The 19,828-nt window shown below is 35.7% G+C and overlaps 2 protein-coding genes across 3 annotated transcripts in view; one reads left to right on the plus strand and one right to left on the minus strand.

The window, feature by feature from the left end:
* Window positions 1-1,731: 1,731 nt before the first annotated feature.
* Eny2 (ENY2 transcription and export complex 2 subunit) lies at window positions 1,732-13,753 on the minus strand. 2 transcript variants are annotated; one of them, XM_010619535.3, is made up of 6 exons: window positions 13,576-13,752; window positions 12,120-12,196; window positions 8,368-8,438; window positions 6,973-7,047; window positions 4,313-4,390; window positions 1,734-3,808 (listed from the first exon to the last, which is right to left on the minus strand). In XM_010619535.3, the coding sequence occupies exons 1-5, from the start codon at window positions 13,579-13,581 to the stop codon at window positions 4,314-4,316; spliced, it is 306 nt and encodes a 101-aa protein (XP_010617837.1). In that variant the 5' UTR covers window positions 13,582-13,752; the 3' UTR covers window positions 1,734-3,808; window position 4,313. The 2 variants fall into 2 exon arrangements, with proteins under 2 accessions (XP_033615837.1, XP_010617837.1); XM_033759946.1 differs by having other exon boundaries at window positions 1,732-4,390; window positions 13,648-13,753.
* Window positions 13,754-13,917: 164 nt separating this feature from the next.
* Window positions 13,918-19,828, plus strand: part of Nudcd1 (NudC domain containing 1) — a 74,922-nt gene continuing 69,011 nt past the window's right edge. Inside the window, exon 1 of the mRNA XM_010619539.2 lies at window positions 13,918-14,148. Within this exon, the coding sequence (XP_010617841.1) occupies window positions 14,031-14,148 (118 nt within the window). The 5' untranslated portion in view covers window positions 13,918-14,030. The remainder of the gene's footprint in view (window positions 14,149-19,828) is intronic.

The raw sequence follows: 19,828 nt of genomic DNA on the forward strand, positions 1-19,828 counted from the left end.
TGTAAGCCCAAGTTTTATGTATAGGGTAAGATATGCAAGATAGATCCCACAACTGGAACTGTGTAATGAGTACCAATGCTAAGTCCTTAATTGTAAGTTTGACTTTATGTCATACTTCCCACAAGAAGATTCTCGGACTTTATTATCGTGAAAGTGTCCCTGGAAAATAGAACATAGTGTTGACAGGCAACTGTCAGGTGGAGTCTTTAGTGGTTAATGAAGTCATTAAAACGTTAACAGTAGAACTGAGAAGAGAAACATAGCACTCCCAACATTCATTATCTCTGCCCAACTGCATGTGTCTCAAATCACACAGTGTATATTGTTACCTGAGTTACCTGTACCTCAGACAGGCTATGGTTTAGTGGGCATCTTTTTCAATTATTCTATTTTGTGGCTCTTACTCATCATAGCCTAACTCTGATATAAGGAGGTGGCTAAAAGGATAACCCAACAAAAAATTGGGGAAAGGTATATTGCAACTGGTTGCCATTTATTATCACTTAATTCTACTGATCTAAGTACAAAACTGAAGGGTTATGGCTGTGATAAATACTATTGTACAAACGATACTTTATGAGCAACCTTGCACCTTAATGCAGATTCTGCCTGTGCTCAGGTTGGTTTTTCCTTACTACTGTCATCCTAAGTCAAAATACACTGAATGTCCACAGGGCATTTTTGGCACTGTGCAATGCTCTATACTTTTACAAAATGACATAGTATGAAACAGAAAAGCATGAATATAACTATCTTTTAAAACGCTGAAAATTATTTTTTTAACAATCTCCTTTCTCAAACGTGAAATAGAACTGCTGTATTGCTGTAGTCTTGTATGCTCTTTGAAAAGACTTCCTGCCTCAATGACTGAGTTGTGTTCAAAAAATGATCCCTGCCAAGCAATTCACTATAACTTCACCTTTCTTTATACCAGAAACACATTCCAAGGTTCTCACGTTGTTTTAATTCAGTAACTTTCATCTTAAAAAGCTGAATGGACAGAATGGGAATTGGCCTGTTGTCAGTTACAAGTCCCAGGGAGGAGCAAAACGCAGGTTTTGAATGCCCCCTTGTGGCTGACATGAAGAATAATGAAATACAATTTGAAATCTAGACTGTTGGGTACATCTTTCTCTATTGCCATTTATTTAAGAGAATTTATCAAGAGTTTACTATTAGGCACTGAAGATCAAAAGATAAGTGATGAAAAAGTCCACCTCATAAGGAGTTCAGAAAAATGGGAGTAAAATAGAGAATTTCCAACCTCCTTGCTAAGTACTATTCTAGGGGCATTTGTTCTAATGAAGTCATGATGGTCATCTTTATTTTTGTAGGTATTCACATGGTAATTAGTATTAGGTAGAAATCGCTAAAAAAGCAATTATTTTCCATGCAAGTCTAATTTATGTATACATATACCGTAAAAGTAGAAAAAAAAACATATTAAATACGTTTCTAGAGTTCTTGCTAGGGCAACATGCATACTTTTTCTGCTTACTCTATTAGTGCTGCTAAATTTTTAAAAATATTATTTTAATTCCACCAGATAAGCACTATCAGATTATCCAGATAAGGAAACTGAGGTGGAAGTCAGTCTTACCTGATAATTCAGTTTCATAGAAGAGATTAGAATCTGAATGGCCTGATTGCATTCACATTTCTTTGGTGGATTAATCCAAAGGCTTTTGTGTAGTTTCTAATGGTAAATATGAGGGATTTTATGAAGTCATTAACATGTCTTTTACAAGAAGAGTTAAACACAGTATACACACACACACACACACACACACACACACTGGATCATTTCCAATATCAGCTACTGAGCAGCTGTCACAGTTCTCGTGTCGGAGGAAGCTTTCACCTAGGCCCTGGGTTGGCACTGCTCAACCAAATGATACACTTGCAACGCCAAAGCAAAGTGATTACATAAATAATTGAGTTGGGTCTTTAATCCTATACAAAAGAAATTTAAGTAATCCTAATTAGATTCACCAGGTGTAGTCATGTAACAATAATCCTATTAAATTTTCAACAGAATGAGAAAGGGTGCACAATTTTTGAAGAATGTATTCCTACCTTATGTAAATCAGTAAGTCAAGATTTCATTAAGACATCTATAAATGTACGGATCTAAACCTATGTTTAGTACTTCAAATTGCTGTTCTTAATTCAGCTACTTTAAAAATCACATTGCAAAATGTTTTCATTTTCACAGATTATCCTTTGGTTTATTAAAGTGGTATCTTTATGAACACTTTTTGGTTTTACTCCATATACAGCACTATGAAATAAAAATTATTTCTATTTCCTTTTTCATAATGGGCAACAAAATGAGGAGTACCTTTCCATTACTTACAAGACTGTTCTCAAGAGATAGTGAAACAACACTCTTTTGGGAGGTTTTGACTGTTAAGTGTTCCTGTCTCAGGCTCAACACTTAATAAACCCAATTGATTCAAGGACTATATTTAATCAAATTATTTCTGGGAACGGTGAGCCAAAAATTGTGAAGCCTTTCCTCAGTTACACCCCACACTACTCCCTTCGTTCACACTCTTGTTCACTCACTGGTTCAGTTGTTCACTCATCTGCCACCCCACTTACATACAAGCATCATACAAACAGGTCATTTCTTCCTCCCCAGGAATGCATGCATTAAATTCAAGAAGCGCTGTGCTGAAAGGCACAGCTGCAGTAAAGAAAAAAATGCAAAATCTAAATCAGAAGAGGATCAGAATGTTTTAGAAATTCAAGCTGAATTTTGAAAGGCAAATAGAAATGAGGTTAAGTAGGAAGAAAGGGCTAATGGATTTTCAGAGGAATTAGAGATAGAACCTATACTCTGGGGGACTCTAAAGAAATACGTAGATGTCAGATCTAGAAGGGCCTAGGTGATTTGCCAAGTTTGAATCTTGTCCTTGCACTGAGATATTTCAAGGAGAAGAGTAAAATGAATAGTAAGGACACTGAGGCAGTAGTGTAGAAGAGCAGGAAATAATAGGAGTCTACTGCAATCATACGGACCTGTTAAAAGGAGAGGACAATTTAGTTTTAAACGTAAAGTGGTCCTCATTCAGCAAAATGCACAACCAAAACTCATACCTTGTCAGAAATACAGAATCTTGCGTGGTATTTCTTACCTTCAAAATCAGCATTTTAATAAGTTCTTCAGGCAATCTGTTTGTCTGGGAGGTACCGTTCAGAGATAAGGAATACAGCAGGGATAGTTAGTGGGGGAAAAATAAAATCATTATTTTACATTTGGTCAGTTTGAGGTTTGTGGAACATCCGAGGAAGCTGATCCACAGATGAATATATGGGTCTGGAGGCTAGAAATACGTCTGGTTTGAAGATGCAGTTTAGCATTTATCAACCTGTGGTATATGAAGCCATGGTCTGACTCATTTCTTGGGATTTGCCCAGGCAAAGTATATCCAGTTAGTCAGGCAGAGGGCTCAGGATAGAGCCCTATAAAACAGTATTAATCGTCACATACAGCAAAATGTACTCCACATGAAATAGAAGGTACTTCCAGTGGTAGGAAGAAACAATGAGGAGTTCCAACTGGCAGGATCGTCAATATTCTCATTTTCCAGCAGAGGTCACATAAGAATAGACAAGTGTCCATTGGATTTAGTAATCCTGATGGCAGAGTAAAGCTAATGGGTGGAGATTATTTCCCATTAAGTTCTTTCTTGACCTTAGTATGTGGGGATGCAATTTATAGATTCTGCTTTCAAAGTTCAGATGCGCAGAGCATGTGGGAGGAGCTTGGTGTAGAGCCAGCTTGCAAATGTTCTCTCTTCCACTAGATGTAAATTCGTTGAAGCATAAGGAAGGCACATAAAGATGAGTAAGACCCAGTCTTAACCCTCCAAGTTCATAACAAAGAATAAGACAAGTAACTAAAGTACAAGTAGGGCATTACAATTTATAAAATTATGGGGATTCAAAAGAGGAAAACACCATACGCAAACGAGGAAAAGCTACTTCTCGGCTTTTAGCACAGAGAATTGCACATACTAACACTTAAACCACATTAATTTCTGACTGTGTCTCTCAACAACCTAGTGAATTAGTGATAAAGACAGAGTCCCATTTATTCCAAAATTCAAGCAAACTTCAAACTTATTCATGAGATATTTATTAAAATAACACATTTAGGGAAAAAAATCAATACAATGTATACATCATTACTGAAAACTGTATACCATCATACAAAAAAGGATTTTATTTTGGGAAATTGATTTCTAATTTATGGCAAGTTTTACTTTCAGAAATAAAACCACAGAACACCACAATCTAATTCAACCTTAAAGGCTGGCATGCTGAGCAAGGAATGTTCTTATTCTTTGTAGGAGTTCCTTCTTTACACTGTCAGGTACCAGAGCTGAAATATAAAAACAAAAACATCACTGTAAGAAGATTCCAGGACATACAAATTTGAGATTTGACATTTTGTTCTGGGTTATCAAAACACAAATTTCATAACCTTCATGGTTCAGTTAAACACACACACACACAGCACACAGGTAAAGATGCCTGAAAAAAAGATGTATATTTGCAACTCACTGTTTTAATAAATTATAAAAAACACATTTCATATTGCTAAGAAAAAGCCGGGCATGGTGGCGCATGCCTTTAATCCCAGCACTTGGGAGGCTGAGACAGGAGGATCGCTGTGAGTTCGAGACCAGCCTGGGCTACATAGTGAGTTCCAGGTCACTCTCAACTACATAGTGAGACCCTGTCTCAAAAAAACCAAAAAATAAATAAAAAAACACATTGATAAGAAAAGACAGCAAGACTTTTTGGGAGAAAACTATTTTACAGTACACAAGAAGTATGATTTAAATATAACATTTTACACTTTAACAAAATTACCATAAGCAAAGCCAAAAGACAAAAGCTGAGGAAACGTTCTTACAAAAGGGGCTCAATCTCAAAGAAAAAAAAAATTAAAATCACATTCAGATAGCATATTTTACCAATGAAAAATATAAAATCTGAAGGTTAATAATATGTATGAGGGAAATAGGCATTCTCATATTAGCTTATGAAAGTACAAACTAGTACGATGTTTAAGAAAATGGCAATGAGGGAACTAAAATGTCTAGGACATTTGATTATGTACAGGGAAAATGGAAAACTTCAGATACAAATCACTATTTCTACAAATAAATATACAAATAAGTACACAGATCAATTAGCAGATATTCTTTTTAAATTGTTTAAATCTTCCTATAAACACTATGTACTTTAAAAGTCCACTGGAAGATTAATATGTACATTTAAAGCATTTTTAATTAAAACTGTAGTGACCAAGAGTAGATCACCTGTCTTAATATATGCTGTGATACAATGGGGTATTTAGCCAGGAGTGTAGCACCTGCCTGTAATCCTAGCATCCTAGAAAGCTGATGCAGGAGGATCTCAAGTTTGAGAAAAGTATGAGGAACAGGCAGGAAGGACCCTGTCTCAAAATGAAAGGAAATAAGGGCTGGAGATATAGCCCAGTGGAAAGGACCTGCATTCAATTCCCAGTACCTCAAAAAACAAAAGAAAAAGAAAAAAGATATCTTGAGGGGATTTCTTGGTGTAAGGAACCTGTTTAGTACCCTGAGTACAGTAGTGGTTATGAACCTATACATCTATATAAAGTTCATAAAACTACATTTAAAAAGGTCAGTTTTACTGTATGCTAAGAAAAGATTACTCTTAACAATAACAAGACTGAAAATACACAAAAAAATTATTTTTCTTGTCTTTATATGCTCACTCTCTAGTGAAGAATCTACAAGACCCCGAAAGAACCAAGACCTAAGTGCTAAAGAGGCAAAGGGTAACGTCTAACCTGTATAACCTATTCCTAAACAATGTTAGGAGATCAAGTATAAACTACATAAAACATAAAATTACATAAAAGGAAATTCGAAAACTTATATTAAAATACAAACTCATAAAGGGAATAATGAATGCTATTTTTTCTTTCCCTGAGATATACTTGAAGAAAAAGAAATCGTATTTTTCAGTTATAAACAAGATTTAAGAAATGGAATCAAATGGAATTCTGTAGCCCATTTTCAGCAGGTTACTTTTTACACTTATTTTTATTATTTCTATGTGAGGAAAAAATCTCATAGGTCATCTAATTTACCTGCTTCTACTTACAAACACAAAAAACATGAACCTTACAAAATAATTGAAAATGATGTCACTACATCCAAGTTAACAAGAATACAGGTTCCAGCTTAAGTATTACCTATCAGTGGTAATATAATATTCCCTATCTTTCCTTGCCTTCTATGAACAAGGCATTTAAAGGACAAACTAAGAAACTGGTTGCACTGTGAGTCTTAAATATGGATTATTTTCAACATGAAGTTATGGAACCACCAAATTTTTAATTAGACATTCAAGCAGACAGAGCTTCATTTATTTTTAATAAGGAAAGAGATGGTAGAGTAATGACTTAGGGGCTGGCGTAAATCTTTGTTTGTTTGTTTGTTTGTTTGTTTTTTTGGTACTGGAGATCGAACTCGAGTCCTTGCATTTGCTAGGCAGGCAGCGGACTCACTGAGCTAAATCCCCAGCCCTGGAGTAAATCTTTGAATTATTAAATATTTGAATGGATTCAGACCATATCTAGTAAAGTTTATAAATCTTAACTTCAGTTGATATTTTCCTCTGTAAAATCCCATATTTTAAAAATTATCTCTCTACTAACAACTGTATCAACCTATCAGTACAGTGTTTTAGAGGACAGAAATTTTACACCTATTGTCTCATTTGTTATTCAAAAAAACTAGAAGAGCACACAGGCCATTACGGCTCTTCCCACATGAGGCAATGGAAGTACCTAAGTTATTTTGGAAAGGGTGCTGCTTTTTCTTCTAAAAGAATTATTTGAATCAACTAAAGTAAAATATGTCTGCAGTATATGTTTCCTTTGACACAACTTGTACTCCTTACCTCTGCCTTTTGGAGTGATTTCTGCCACCAAGTCATCAACAGTAACGTGTTCTAGTCCTTTTTCTTTAATTACCTCTTATGCAAAAGCAAAAAACAAATCATATCATTTAAAATCATTATCTGTAAGAAAGATTTTCATAGAGGAAGGGTTAAAATCATGTTTTTTAGAGTATAGATTGGTCTTTTTAAAACAAGAGGACACTTCTTTTCTTTTAAATGAATATGTATAATCTTAAAAACACAATATTTTCCAGATTAAAAAGATAAAGTCTGTTCATCTTTCAGCTAAATAATCTGTACCATTTACAATAAATTTGAACTTAGAATGTTCAAATCTAACAAGTGTAAAAAAGCTAGAGACTTGTAACTGGACAGATCTTATTTTACTACAATCATACTAGGTTTTCCATAAATGTATGACAGGAGTAACAAGAGTCAAAAAACGAAGAACTACTTTTCTGGGTTGTCTTCTCTAGGCTGGGCTAAACAAAATATAAGAAAGCATATAATTAACTTTACTTGATTCCTTTCAGGTGTCTTAACTAATATTCACAACAATCTAATGGGTTAGGCATTTTTTCCACTTTACAGATAAAGCTACTGAAGTTTAAATCTGATCTGAACTTGGGTTCATCTCTAGTCTTTTACCAGTGAAAGTATATGACTTCACTGTCTATGGCTTTACTAATGTGCTACAATGCCTTCTTAAAGTCTCTTATTATTTGTATGTGAAGACACAATATCCAGAATTTCATACACTAAAAGCTGAGCCAGAAAAGATCATCTTAGTGATATGTATAATCAAGTGCTATCTTCAAAATCAGCAATTTGAGAAACTTCCATCTTTTTAAGTCTACTTAAGAGATTTTATAGATGAATATTTTAAAATAATACTGTAAAGAGATAAATTGTAATTCTTGTAAGTCTGCCAACCCTCAAGCGCTCAATTTGTTACTAAGTACAAACATACTGAAAATAACATGACTCTATATTTTAAAAGGTGAAAGATTTATATGATCCAAAGAGAAACCAGAGTATTTGACTCTATATTTTTGTTTTTTCCGGTTTAATTGAGTTTATTGGTACATTTTAGGGATACAGTACAGTTACATTCATTATTAGGATCTTGTTTGATCTATATTTTGATAGAAAATCTTGAATGCTCATGCCTCACTTAAAAGAAACCCAAACAAAATTCCTAAAAATGTAGAAATTAGGTCTATGTATACCACTGAGAAGAGGAGGCCATTAGTATGAGTTTTAATTTCTTAACTTTTTAATATTATATGAGCATTCATAGTTTAAAATAATGACTATATTTTTATTCCAGTGAAGCAAAGACCAACCCATTTTAGAGCACTGGAACTAGTTTATACACTAAGTGAAAATGATTACCTTTACAGTGTGCCTTCAACTGATCCTTCCAGCCACATTCAATTAATTTAGCTCGCAACAACTCTTTGAGGCTTTAGAAAAAGAAGAGTTTTCAAGTTAAACGATATATAACTTAAATAGGAATGTCTAAAGCAATATTTCAACTAAAAATTCCCTGCCTTCCAGTTTTGACACTTTAACCATGGCCTAATCACGGCTCTATCACTGTTATTCTTTAATCTTATGCAAATCATTTAAACTCTGGGCCTTGCATTTAATATGGGCATCAATTAAGGAGCAAAATTGAACAGGATGGACCAAAAGACTTCTCAAGGTCTATTCCATTCCACAGGAGTTCAACCTTTTGGCTTGTTTGAGCAACACTGGGTGAAGATGAATTATCTTGGGCTTTATATAAAATATATAGTAAATGTATACAAGTACCAAAACTTTCTATTTTTTATTACAACACTACCATGAAATAACAAGGCTGGGCTACAGTAGACTACTATCTGGACTTACTCTTTCCACTTACCTTCACCATTAGGAATATCACGGGTCTTGTATAATTTCTAGAGGGCTTGTACCTCTGAATCCTTCAAGTTTCAAAATCCATTCTTTGACCAGAAATTCCATTCTTTCAGTTCTCTTACTTCCCCCATTATACTTCTTATCTAACTGTAGACTGCCCCCGCTTTTCCACATTTTAATAATTCAGCAATTGGCTATGCCTATTATAATTTAATTAGCATTATCTTTTTACTTAGTGGTAAAAAAATGGTGTTTGATGGCATCATGGATACAATATTTTTATATCTCTTTGCTACACCCATTCTTACAAATCCTCAACCTTCCACCTAATTTCTTAAACAGATCACAACTCAAACCAGACTGTTACCTTGCAAACTGCTTCTCTTTTGTTATTCTTTCTACTGTATGAAATTTCTATTTTGGTATCTCATTAGGCTTTTTGATCGCAATAGGGCCAAAACCCAACTTCATATACTCTACCATTTATCATTTTTCAAAATGATAACTGATTCTTCTGGTCCTCGGACTAGAAACCTTGGCAGCACCCTTCATTAAGCTTCCTTGTTCACACTATACATTCAATCCATGAATAAATCCCAGATTTTAGTTTAAAAATATATATTCAGAATGCAAATGTTTCTCACCATCTCTGCCATTAATACCACCTTTTCTTGTCTGGACTGTTACCCAACTTTCTAAGCTACCTCTCTGCCTCTTACCTTCTATCCTTCATTCTCTTCCCACTGCTCAAAGCCCTCCAGGGCCTCTCCAATTTGCTCAGAATAAAATTCCAAGACTCAGCCAGGAGCAGCAGCACATACCTATAATCCCAGCACTCAGGGAAGCTGAGGCAGGAGGGCTGTAAATTCAAACTGTTCTTGGAAACCTTCAGATCCAGTCTCAAAAAACAACAAAGGGCGGGAAATGCGATTCATTGTGAAGGCCCTGGACTCAATTCCCAGTTCTGAGATAAAAACATTCTACAACAGCCCAAGTGAACCTCCATGATTTACCTATCCTCAGCTGTACTTATGAATTTATCTCCCCTCTCCCTCATCCAACTTAGTCTCCTTAATTTTCATGTAACTCTCAAAATTTCCAGCAAGCTCAGCCTAGACTGTTGGTTGTTTGAGCTCATTTCCTCATATCCTTCTTTTTTTTCTCATATCCTTATCTTTTCTCAGTGAAGCTGTCTGCCTTTTCTATAGAAAATGTACTCCCTCCCTTATTCTGCTTTATTCTTCTTATAATACTTATTATCTCTGACATATTATTCATTTATTGTCTGTTTCCTAGAATGTAGGTTCCAGAAGAGTACACTTAATTTTATTACTATAGCTATAGCACCTAACAGGGCATGACACATAACAAAAATTTGGTAATTTCAAGTTCATGAATGAAAAAAATCAAACAAAAACATATATAATTCCCTGTACTCATTTCTAGTAGTACTATCCTTTCAAGTTATCCATGGCACTATTCTACATGGCTCCTTCTTGTGAAAACTGATCCTGTTATTTAAAAAAAATTTTTTTTCACCTTTCCATTTCTGGTTTTTCATTTTTAACCCAAAGTAATCTTCCAACTCATTTTTCTGCTATTTTGACCCCTCCAAGTCTGTTCTCCACACAGTCTGAATAAAATTTCTGAAGTATAAATGTGATCTACTCATTCCCTTTCTTAAAATCTTTTAATAATTCCCATCATGCAACAATAAAATCAGAAACATGTTTCTGCAAACATGGCACCCTTATATCATTGACAGAAAAAAAACACTTCCTCTCCAATTAAATGAATCTGGGTAGAAATGTAATAGAAATATGGACTAGGCAAGGCTAATTACAAATTTCCTATTAACTGAGATGGTAATCAAACTGTCTACTAACAACAAAGCCAACAGAGAAAAGCAAAGATGAGAGGGAAAGAAAGAGACATTCTTGGCAATAACTTTTGCATGCCTAGACTCAATGATGAATGAAATAATTTTAAGCCGTACATTTTTTAATTGGATGAACTTATATATTTCCATTGGTTAAGTCTATTGCTGAGTTCAGTTTCTATTATTTTCAGTGGAAGGAATTCTGACTTACACAAAATCCATTCCTGTCCACTGTTCCAGCCATATGCTCTCATAATTTAACCTCTAGCTTTCTGCACGTATTTTGTAGTTCTGCAATTATTTTATATTTCTGAGTAGTATAATGTCCTAAACTGTGACTTTGCGTATTTACATATTCTATTCTGTATAGAACATCCTCTCCTTTATTTTCTTGAAGAACTGCTAATCCTTGAACCTCACCTGACATTTAATTATTCCATGAGATCTCACTTCAGTACCTTAAACTCAGAAAGAACAGAGAAGATTGCTTACACGTGCATTTCTCTTGTAAACTTTATCACCCTGATCCTGGACACCTTTCTTGATTTCTTAACCTTTTCTTTGTACTTCTAAATCCACTCATTTTTCAAGCATTTACTCGGCCAGTTAGGTACCAGGCATAACACTTGATTCTATATCTACAAAGATGTTGCTACTGTCATGGAACTTAGATCACAATGGAGGACCTAAACTAATAAAGTAAATAGTTAGATGACAACGTGATTAAATATTATGACAGAACAAAGTCTTTATTTTTTTTGGTTTGAGACAGGGTCTCACTATGTAGTTGAGACTGCCCTGGAACTCACTAAGTAGCCCAGGCTGGTATCGAACTCACAGCGATCCTCCTGCCTCAGCCTCCCCAGTGCTGGGATTACAGGCATGAGCCAACACACCCGGCAGAACAATGTATTTGGGATTTAGTAACTACATTCCTTGAGGAGGAAATACTTAAGACTTGATAAAAAGCTATAATTTGCTACAAATGAAGGGAAGAAAGACAAGTATTTAAGAGAATAGGAATTGCATAGTGCTCCATGTTGAGAGAACTTGACACGTGAACGTGATTCTATCACCTTGTTTCCCTGGTTACATTATGGCTTCAACTGTTTGAGTATATATTTCTTCTTCTCCATTATACTTCTTTGAAAGTTAACCACTTCTGATTATCGTTCTACATTATCTTCTTCCCTTAAATTCTTGCAAAGCTAAACAGACCTAAAGTATTTCTTATAAGTGTTAGGAACATAAATTTTCAATAACCACGATTTTCTTTTCACTGACATGTTTTGTTTGATACTTAGATTCACAGAACAATGTGAAGGTGGTAAAATGTAATTTATAAACACAGTTTGTAACTTACCGTTCTCTTTCTCCAGTTTCTATTAACTTTTGGTTAATCGCTGCTCTCATCTGTGCATCTTTGTTCATCTTGCTAACCTGGACATCAACATGTATGTTCAGATACAAAACACTTAAAAAAAATGTTTTCTTCTAAATCGTCTAGGCAAACATCCTAACTTGTTTAACGTTCTATCACCTGAAGGGCTGGTAAACTTCAAGTGTGCTAATGATGTCATCATTATTTACTGCACCCCAAGAAGTCTTATTCATGTAATCACTATACAATTTTCTTCCCCCACATACCTTTTATTAATGAATCTTGAGATAACTGTTATTGCAAAATTAAACATTTAAGTGCCTGATACTGTTAATTCTTTGTGTTTAAAAAAAAATACAAAATTCCCCAAACTTACTGTTACATATTCCTAACAATTTTCATTTTACAGATGAGGAAACTGAGGCATAGACAGAAAATGAAAGCAGAATTTTAATTCAGGTACTTTAGATTCCAGTAGCCCTTGCATATAACTGACTGATAATCATTCCTGCACTTTAACTGCATTCAAAATTTGGGGAAGCTATATAACCTATGTATCGATGTAAGAGTAAACACTCTCAGAGAAAAATGAAATTGTCAAGCAAGATTCTTTTAAGTGTTTTATTCTTCAGTAAAATGTATTCAGAATTATAACTGCTACAGTATGTATCTGCAAGTGTATGTGTGTATCATTAAGCACACATATATATTGCTGATGAGTAAGTGGAAAATACATCTGAAACTAATTCTTAGAAAATTCTCAACTTTCTGCAAAAACAGGCAGCCCAATCCAAAATGTGGAAATGAGAGCAAGGTTACGTTCTGAGGGTAACTAAGCCATTTAAAAGTTTAAACCTTGGAATAAACTTAGCCTTCCTCCACTTAACCTGTCATCATCTTGAATACTTTTGTTGTCTCCACCACATGAAAACTCAAGAGTAGCAATAAGTTTTCGGAGTTGGAATATATATATCCCCCCCCCTCCCTGGGGAACAAGGAAAAGGAAGAATGCAGAAAGAACTAGGAAATGTTTGCTTTTGTAGTTGGTGGCTAAGCTTTTCCATAACTACAAGGTCTGCTCAGTATGATGTTGAACTTGTTCTTGCCTTGGCTCCCAAACTGTGGAGAGTGACCTTGGACAAGTCACTTACTTCCTAAAGGCCTCAGTTTTCTCACTGGTAAAACCTGGGCGCTAGGGAATCCCTCCCATCTCAGACGTCTGGGAAACATAATAGGGCGGAGACTGCTGGAGAGGCAGGAGGGGAGGAGCCAGAAAACAAAGCGAGGACTGGCTCCAGGCCAACTCCAGAAGCACGCCCAGTCGGACAGCCCTACAGGCCCGCGAGCGCGGGTCGGGGAAGCTAACGAAAGACAGCACATCGAAAGGAGCCTGGGCCGGGCCCGGGTCCCGGCCCTGAGGACCACGGGCATAGCTCACCACCATCACCGCGGGCGAGGGCCGTCCCTTCCCAGCGACGAAATGACCCTTGCGCTGGCGACCGTTACCTACCACACTCTTCGGCTGCCCGGACTTAGACCCTCAGTAGCTCGGGCACCTAAGCACACAGAAAGCTAGAACACGCATTTCCGGGGCGGGGTCTCGCCACCCTGCCTATAATGTGAGAATTTAACTAGCGCGGGCCGCCTCCTGGCCGCTCAGCCCTCTGGGTAAGAGAGTCCAAACCCTGCCAACGCTTGGATTTTAAATTCTTGAAAGACTACATCACCCAGCGTGCAACGTGGCCAACTTTCTTACAGACACTACAATTCCCAGAAGGCGTGTTGAGGTGCAGTGGTTTCTGGGATGGGAACCACGCTACTTCACAGATTTAGGGAGTGAGGCGCGGACCTTTTAACAAACGTTTTATTTTCACGCTAGGATCTTGGAAGGTGATGGATGTGGCAGCTAACTGTTCTCTGCGGGTGAAGAGGCCTCTATTGGACCCCCGCTTCGAGGGTTACAAGCTCTCTCTCGAGCCGCTGCCCTGTTACCAGCTGGAGCTTGATGCAGGTGGGAAGCAGCGGCGCCCCCTTGCACTCCGTTCCTCTTCCCCTTTTGGCTGCCATCGCCCCGAACCTGCACACATTTTCTTTCTGTTGCGGCCAAGCAAGGTAACACGGCCTTCTTTGTGGCCGTCCTGCCCGGATGCACCGTGGGTGTCCCTCCCCGAGCCCCGCGGGAGGACAACCGGCTCCGCTCCGAAGTCGGGCACGCGGGCCGCCGGCCCTGCCTAGTCCTCCTAAGGGGCAAACTCCTCGCCTGCAAACGAGTTCCCCGAGAAGCCACACCTTCTTGGAAAACCCCCAACTCCCGTTTCCTCTGACGCAGGGCCATTTCTTAGAGGAGAAGCTACGTTGTGGAGAGAACACTTTCAGTTACACCGGTCCTGTTACACTCTGTCGTCCAGAGAATCGCTGGAAATTTTTGAAGAAATCGCGCTGCTGCTACTTGTTTATGCATTTTGTTAATAGCTCAGAGATATGAATTTTTAAAAACACATCTACGGATTCTCATGCATGTTGTCAGTAGATCACATTTTGTTAACGTCAGAGTATCAGACAAGTGTTTATTCTTAGATTAAATTCAGAAACAAATATGAGGGGCCGTTTTGTGTAACGTGATACAAAGATGCGTAAGACACAGACTGTAAGTGCCAAGACATAGCTATTGTCTCTTGAGGAGGAAGTGTCTGAATAATTATAAAATAATGTGGGAAAGCAATGATGGGGTAATGTTCAAAGTACAATGGTAATACTGAGTGTCTTTCCTGAACCAGCATGTCGGTCAGGGAAGGCTTCCTGGGGAAGTAAGTGAGTATCTAAGCTGAGCTTTAAAAAATGAGTAGGAGTTGAATATGAGAAAATGAACTTGATTTTCCATTTCCTTTTCTCGCTTTCCCACCATGCTTGTTTGTTTTTTGTCAGTAAATGACATTTTGAGTTAGCTAATTAATTGAAAATGAGATGAAACTCAAAACTCAATGGCTCAAATGAAAAAGCACTTGCTTACAAATGTATGGGTAAGTGAGGTGGTTCTTCTCGTCCTGACTGGGCTCATTCACACGTGTTTGTTCACTTCTGGGTCTGCTAGGCAGCTCTACTCATCCTGACTTGTTACCTTGAGAGTTCCCTTGCTATAGACTGGTTTATTTCATCAGTCTTCACTTTGCTCTTCTGTGTGTGGTCTCAACAGCAGGATAGTTTAGACTTTCCCAGGTGGTAACAGTGCCTAAGTGCTTTTCCAATTTGATTCCTGTATTAAACTTATTGTACCGCTGGCCAACACAAATGAATAAACCTAGTCAGTTTGGGAAGGATGCAGTAAAGGCCGTAGACCTGGGGAGGCATGAAAATCGAGATTATTAATGCAAGTCTATACAGTTCTTCATGTTGGAGTCATCTTGAGTGTATTTCTTTGTTGGTTATATCCAGTTTTTTCAGCAAGTGGATTAAATTTCACATTTTGATTTCTCCATGCCTTCATCTTAGTCTTTTGCTTGAAATACAGTTGCCTCCTGACTAACCTTCCTGCTTTCCTTTTGGAGCTTCTTCATTTCATTCGCCATAAGACTAAATTATTTTAGTTTTAATTCTGTATTTATGTGGTGGATGTTTCTTCCAATGACTGAGCTTCAGTGAAAACTTCGTGATGTTTCTGTTTTATACACTACTTTTTTCCTAATTCTTGGCACATGGAGTACTAATATGAGTTGAAAACATAAACAAAGGGTAAGAGTTCTGTGCAGAACACTTAAAACTTTTATTGCAGGTGCAAAAAACCCCTGGCACAGTGAGAAGAGTTTGATCATTGAGGACCCATTGGTCTTTTGGACTTTATCCTGTGCTTCTGAAACTTTTTTATTGGCTATTAAAATAGAGATAAACTCCCATCTGTCTAGTTTTGCAAACTTTTTAATTTGCTAAGTGGAAATGTTTCTCAACTCTTGTGTACTCATTCATCTTTTCATAAATAGATATTTTAACATAAAAAGCAAAAATTGAAATCTCACAGTAAATACTCTTCTAAATTGAAAACCTTCACTTTTTTTAAAAACTTACTAGGTTACACTTCCCTACCCCAGGTTCATCTGTGTTGGTCTTAGAAGCTGTGTTTTAAAAAAATGCATATATGGAGGCAATATGCTATTTGGAGGTTTTAAAAATAAAGGTACAGTTGAATAGTTTACCCTCATGCTCTATAAAGGTTGAGTTTAGAAGATGGAAGCTTTTGCAATAGTTCATGTGAGAGGTTTTTATTTCTTATTTTTAAAAAAATTACTTGATGATTTTTAATTCTTTTAAAAATTATCAGTACTAGAATTACTTCAATTATAGTGAGGTATAACTGAAGAGCTAACAATTTGATCTCTGTTTTCCTAATCTGAGGAGTTCAATTCAGCAAATGTTTGGTGGCTACATCTTGAAACACTAAGTTTAAGGTGCAAGGATGAAGATGTGGTTTCTTGGTCAGAGAGATTGGTATATAGGTTTACTCTCTTAATGCTATTAAATTGTCCTAGAATTCCCTCTGGTATATAAACAGTAATTCCTTTCTCTATTCCAAAAAAACTAGGTAAAAACTTTCTCATAAAATTATAAATTCTCTTTGATCCAGTAATTTTATTTCTGGACATTTATTTTATAGATATCCTTTACTTAGAATCTTCATCAAATATAATACAATATTATATATATGTATGTATGTGTATATATATATATATATATATATCTTTCTGTTTTCCTCCTGTATTTCACCTAGCTACTGCATACTTTATTCTCTCATCTTGTCTTGGTTTACATGTGATTTTCTCAGAGACTTGACTACCCAGTTAGAATCTATACTGTAAAATCTGGGCAAGTTGGAGTCTACCTTATACTTTGCGGTAGTACCCAGTATTTCATAGATTTTATCAGTTTGTAGCTTTCAATGTCTGTTTTCTCTGCCAAGACTATTAGTTCTGCATTGATGTGTCACGAGTCTTTCTTTTCAGTGCTTTATCTCCAGGGTTGGAGCATGCTTGCTGAGTAACGAGTGATTTTGTGTCACAGACACATTAAGCAGTTTTACTGAGATACTGACAATAAGCTACAGTTTAAGAAGTTTATGTATATACCCTTGAAATTATCACCATAATCAAGATTCTAAACTTGGTTATCATCCCCCAAAATTTCCTTGTGCCCATTTATAACCATTGTTCTGTTCCTCCCACATTCTGTCTTCCCTTTACTGATATACTTTATGCCATTATAAATTAGTATGCATCTGTGTATACATAGAATCATATGATGGTCATTTAATTTTGGTCTGGCTTTTATCCATCATGATTTTTGAGATCATCTTTGGTGAATGAGGGTGTATTATGATTATAATTGTGACTTTCTCTTTTTCCTTATAGTTTTATCAGTTTTTGCATTATCTTGAAGTTCTATTACTAGCCTATAAACCTTATTATTATGCTCTCTTTGTAAGTTGACCCGTGATCATTATGAAATGACCTTTGTCTCCAGTAATATTTTTTTGCTTGGGAGTCTGTCTAATATTAAACACATCATCTTTTTTGATTAATTTTACCATAGTGTATTTATGTTTTTTCCATCTTTTTACTTTCAGTCTATTTATATATTTTTACTTAATATGCATTTCTTAGGTAGAAATAGTTAGAACTTGCTTTTTTATCCTATCTGACAATCAGTCTCTTTACACTTAATGTGATTATTGGCTTGTTTAGGTTATTATTTGGTTTATTATTTCCTTTGGGAGGAATGTAATTTTCCCACTTTTCTGCATTTTTTTGTATTGAACATTTTTTAAATTGAGTTTTCTTACTTTTATTGGCTATTAACTGTAGTTCCTTGTTATAATACTGATCATTTTAGGGTATACAGTATACATTCAGAAGTTATTTGTACAGGAACAATTTAAATGACAATATGCTATTTAAGGCATAAGAACCTAATACACTTTGATTTTTCTCCTCCTGGTCCTTAGGCTGTTGACATGCATTTTTCTTTTAGGTGTCATTGAAAACTTCATAATATTTTGTTACTATGTTTCTTTAGTGAATTGTCTTTTAAAGAGATTTAAATAGAAAAAAATCTGTATTTAGTCATGTAGTTGCTATATCTGTGCTTTTTATTCCTTTATATAGATCCATATTTTATCTAGTATAATTTTCCATCTCTATGAATGACAATATTTTTGTCATCTTCTGAGAACATATCCTTCAGCTTTTGAAAACATCTTTCTGAGGCTTTTTGTTTTGAAAAGATATTTTTGCCATATATAGACTTCTAGGTTTTTTTTTCAGTACTTTAAAGATCCTGTCCTACAGTCTTCTTGATTGTATTATATTTGCTGGAAAGTCCGATATTATCTTATCTTTGTTGATCTATACATAGCGTGCCTTTTCCTGTAGCTGTTTTAAGAGTTTTCTCTTTTACATTGATTTTCAGCAGTTTGATGATGATATGCCTAAGTGGTTTTTTGATTCATATAATTGGGATTTTTTTTTTATCTCATAAACTAAGTTCATAGTTTTCATCAAATTTGGAAAAAATTTTGGTCATTCTTCCATTTCTTTTCCTTGTTCTCTCCTCTGAAGACTCCATTTACCCCCTTTCAGATTGCTGGAATGGGATACCCACTCATCAGTGCCCTTTTCATCTTTCCCCCATTCTTTTATTTTGGATAGTTTCCATTGCCATGTCTTTAATTTCATTAATCTTATTCTTTTGCAGCATTAATTTTATTAATCCTATCTGGTATATTTTTATTTTAGATATTGTATTTTGAATCTAGAAATTTGATTTTAATGTTTCTTGCAGCTTTATTCCCCTACTTATTTTGAATATTTGGACCATTTTATGTGTTCTTTCTAGGCTATTTTTTCCTTCAAAGCAGAGAAAAGTTTAGTTGATAAAGATTTAGGGTGTCGTTGGAGTAAAGGAAGGGCAAGAACCATATAGTCATTATATTTATCTAGAGATTTCTATAAAATTTGTATCTACTGCTACAACGGAAAATATGGGAAAGACAGCCAGATATACATGTTTTGGTTGCAGAAGCATTGTATAAAACAGTTTTATAGGAGCAGTGCTCCAGATGCTGGGCCTGCCCTGTTCTCTAAGTCTTGCTTCAGAATTCATTGCACAAATTTGTACATTACTCCTTATGTTTTATACTTTCATACACAGCGTAACCGGTAAGTACAAGAAAATACTTTCTAGAAGATGACTGGTCTAAGAAGTGACCTTTGTAAGTTAATGTTCTTTGCTATTCTCACCACCCCTTTAAAAAAACACTTATGTACTTATAGAAATACTAGCCTGAATAGTGACGATTTCATGTGGTTCAACATAATAGTATATTTCGAGAGAACAAGAAGCAGTAGTAACTATCATTGTTAGCACCATTAGGGTAGGAGTCAGGTCAGCTTTACTTGCCGGTGTATTCCGAAAGCCAAGTGCAGTGTCTAGTACACAGTAGACACTTCATAAATAACTTTGAAGTGAAAAGCTATAGGTTTTTGAGCCTCCATGAGGCTTTAATAGTTTTCCTATAAAAAACTGTATTATCTGAGGTTTATAAGAATTTTAGAGCAAAGATTAAGGGAAAATCTCTTCTTGTGAGGCCTAGAGTTCTATAAAGTGCTAAAAAATAAGGATTTTTTTTTTTTTTTTTTTTTTTTTTT

This window comes from Fukomys damarensis, unplaced genomic scaffold (assembly GCF_012274545.1).
Source record: "Fukomys damarensis isolate Sample0158 unplaced genomic scaffold, DMR_v1.0_HiC HiC_scaffold_5, whole genome shotgun sequence".
Classification (NCBI taxonomy): Eukaryota; Metazoa; Chordata; class Mammalia; order Rodentia; family Bathyergidae; genus Fukomys; species Fukomys damarensis.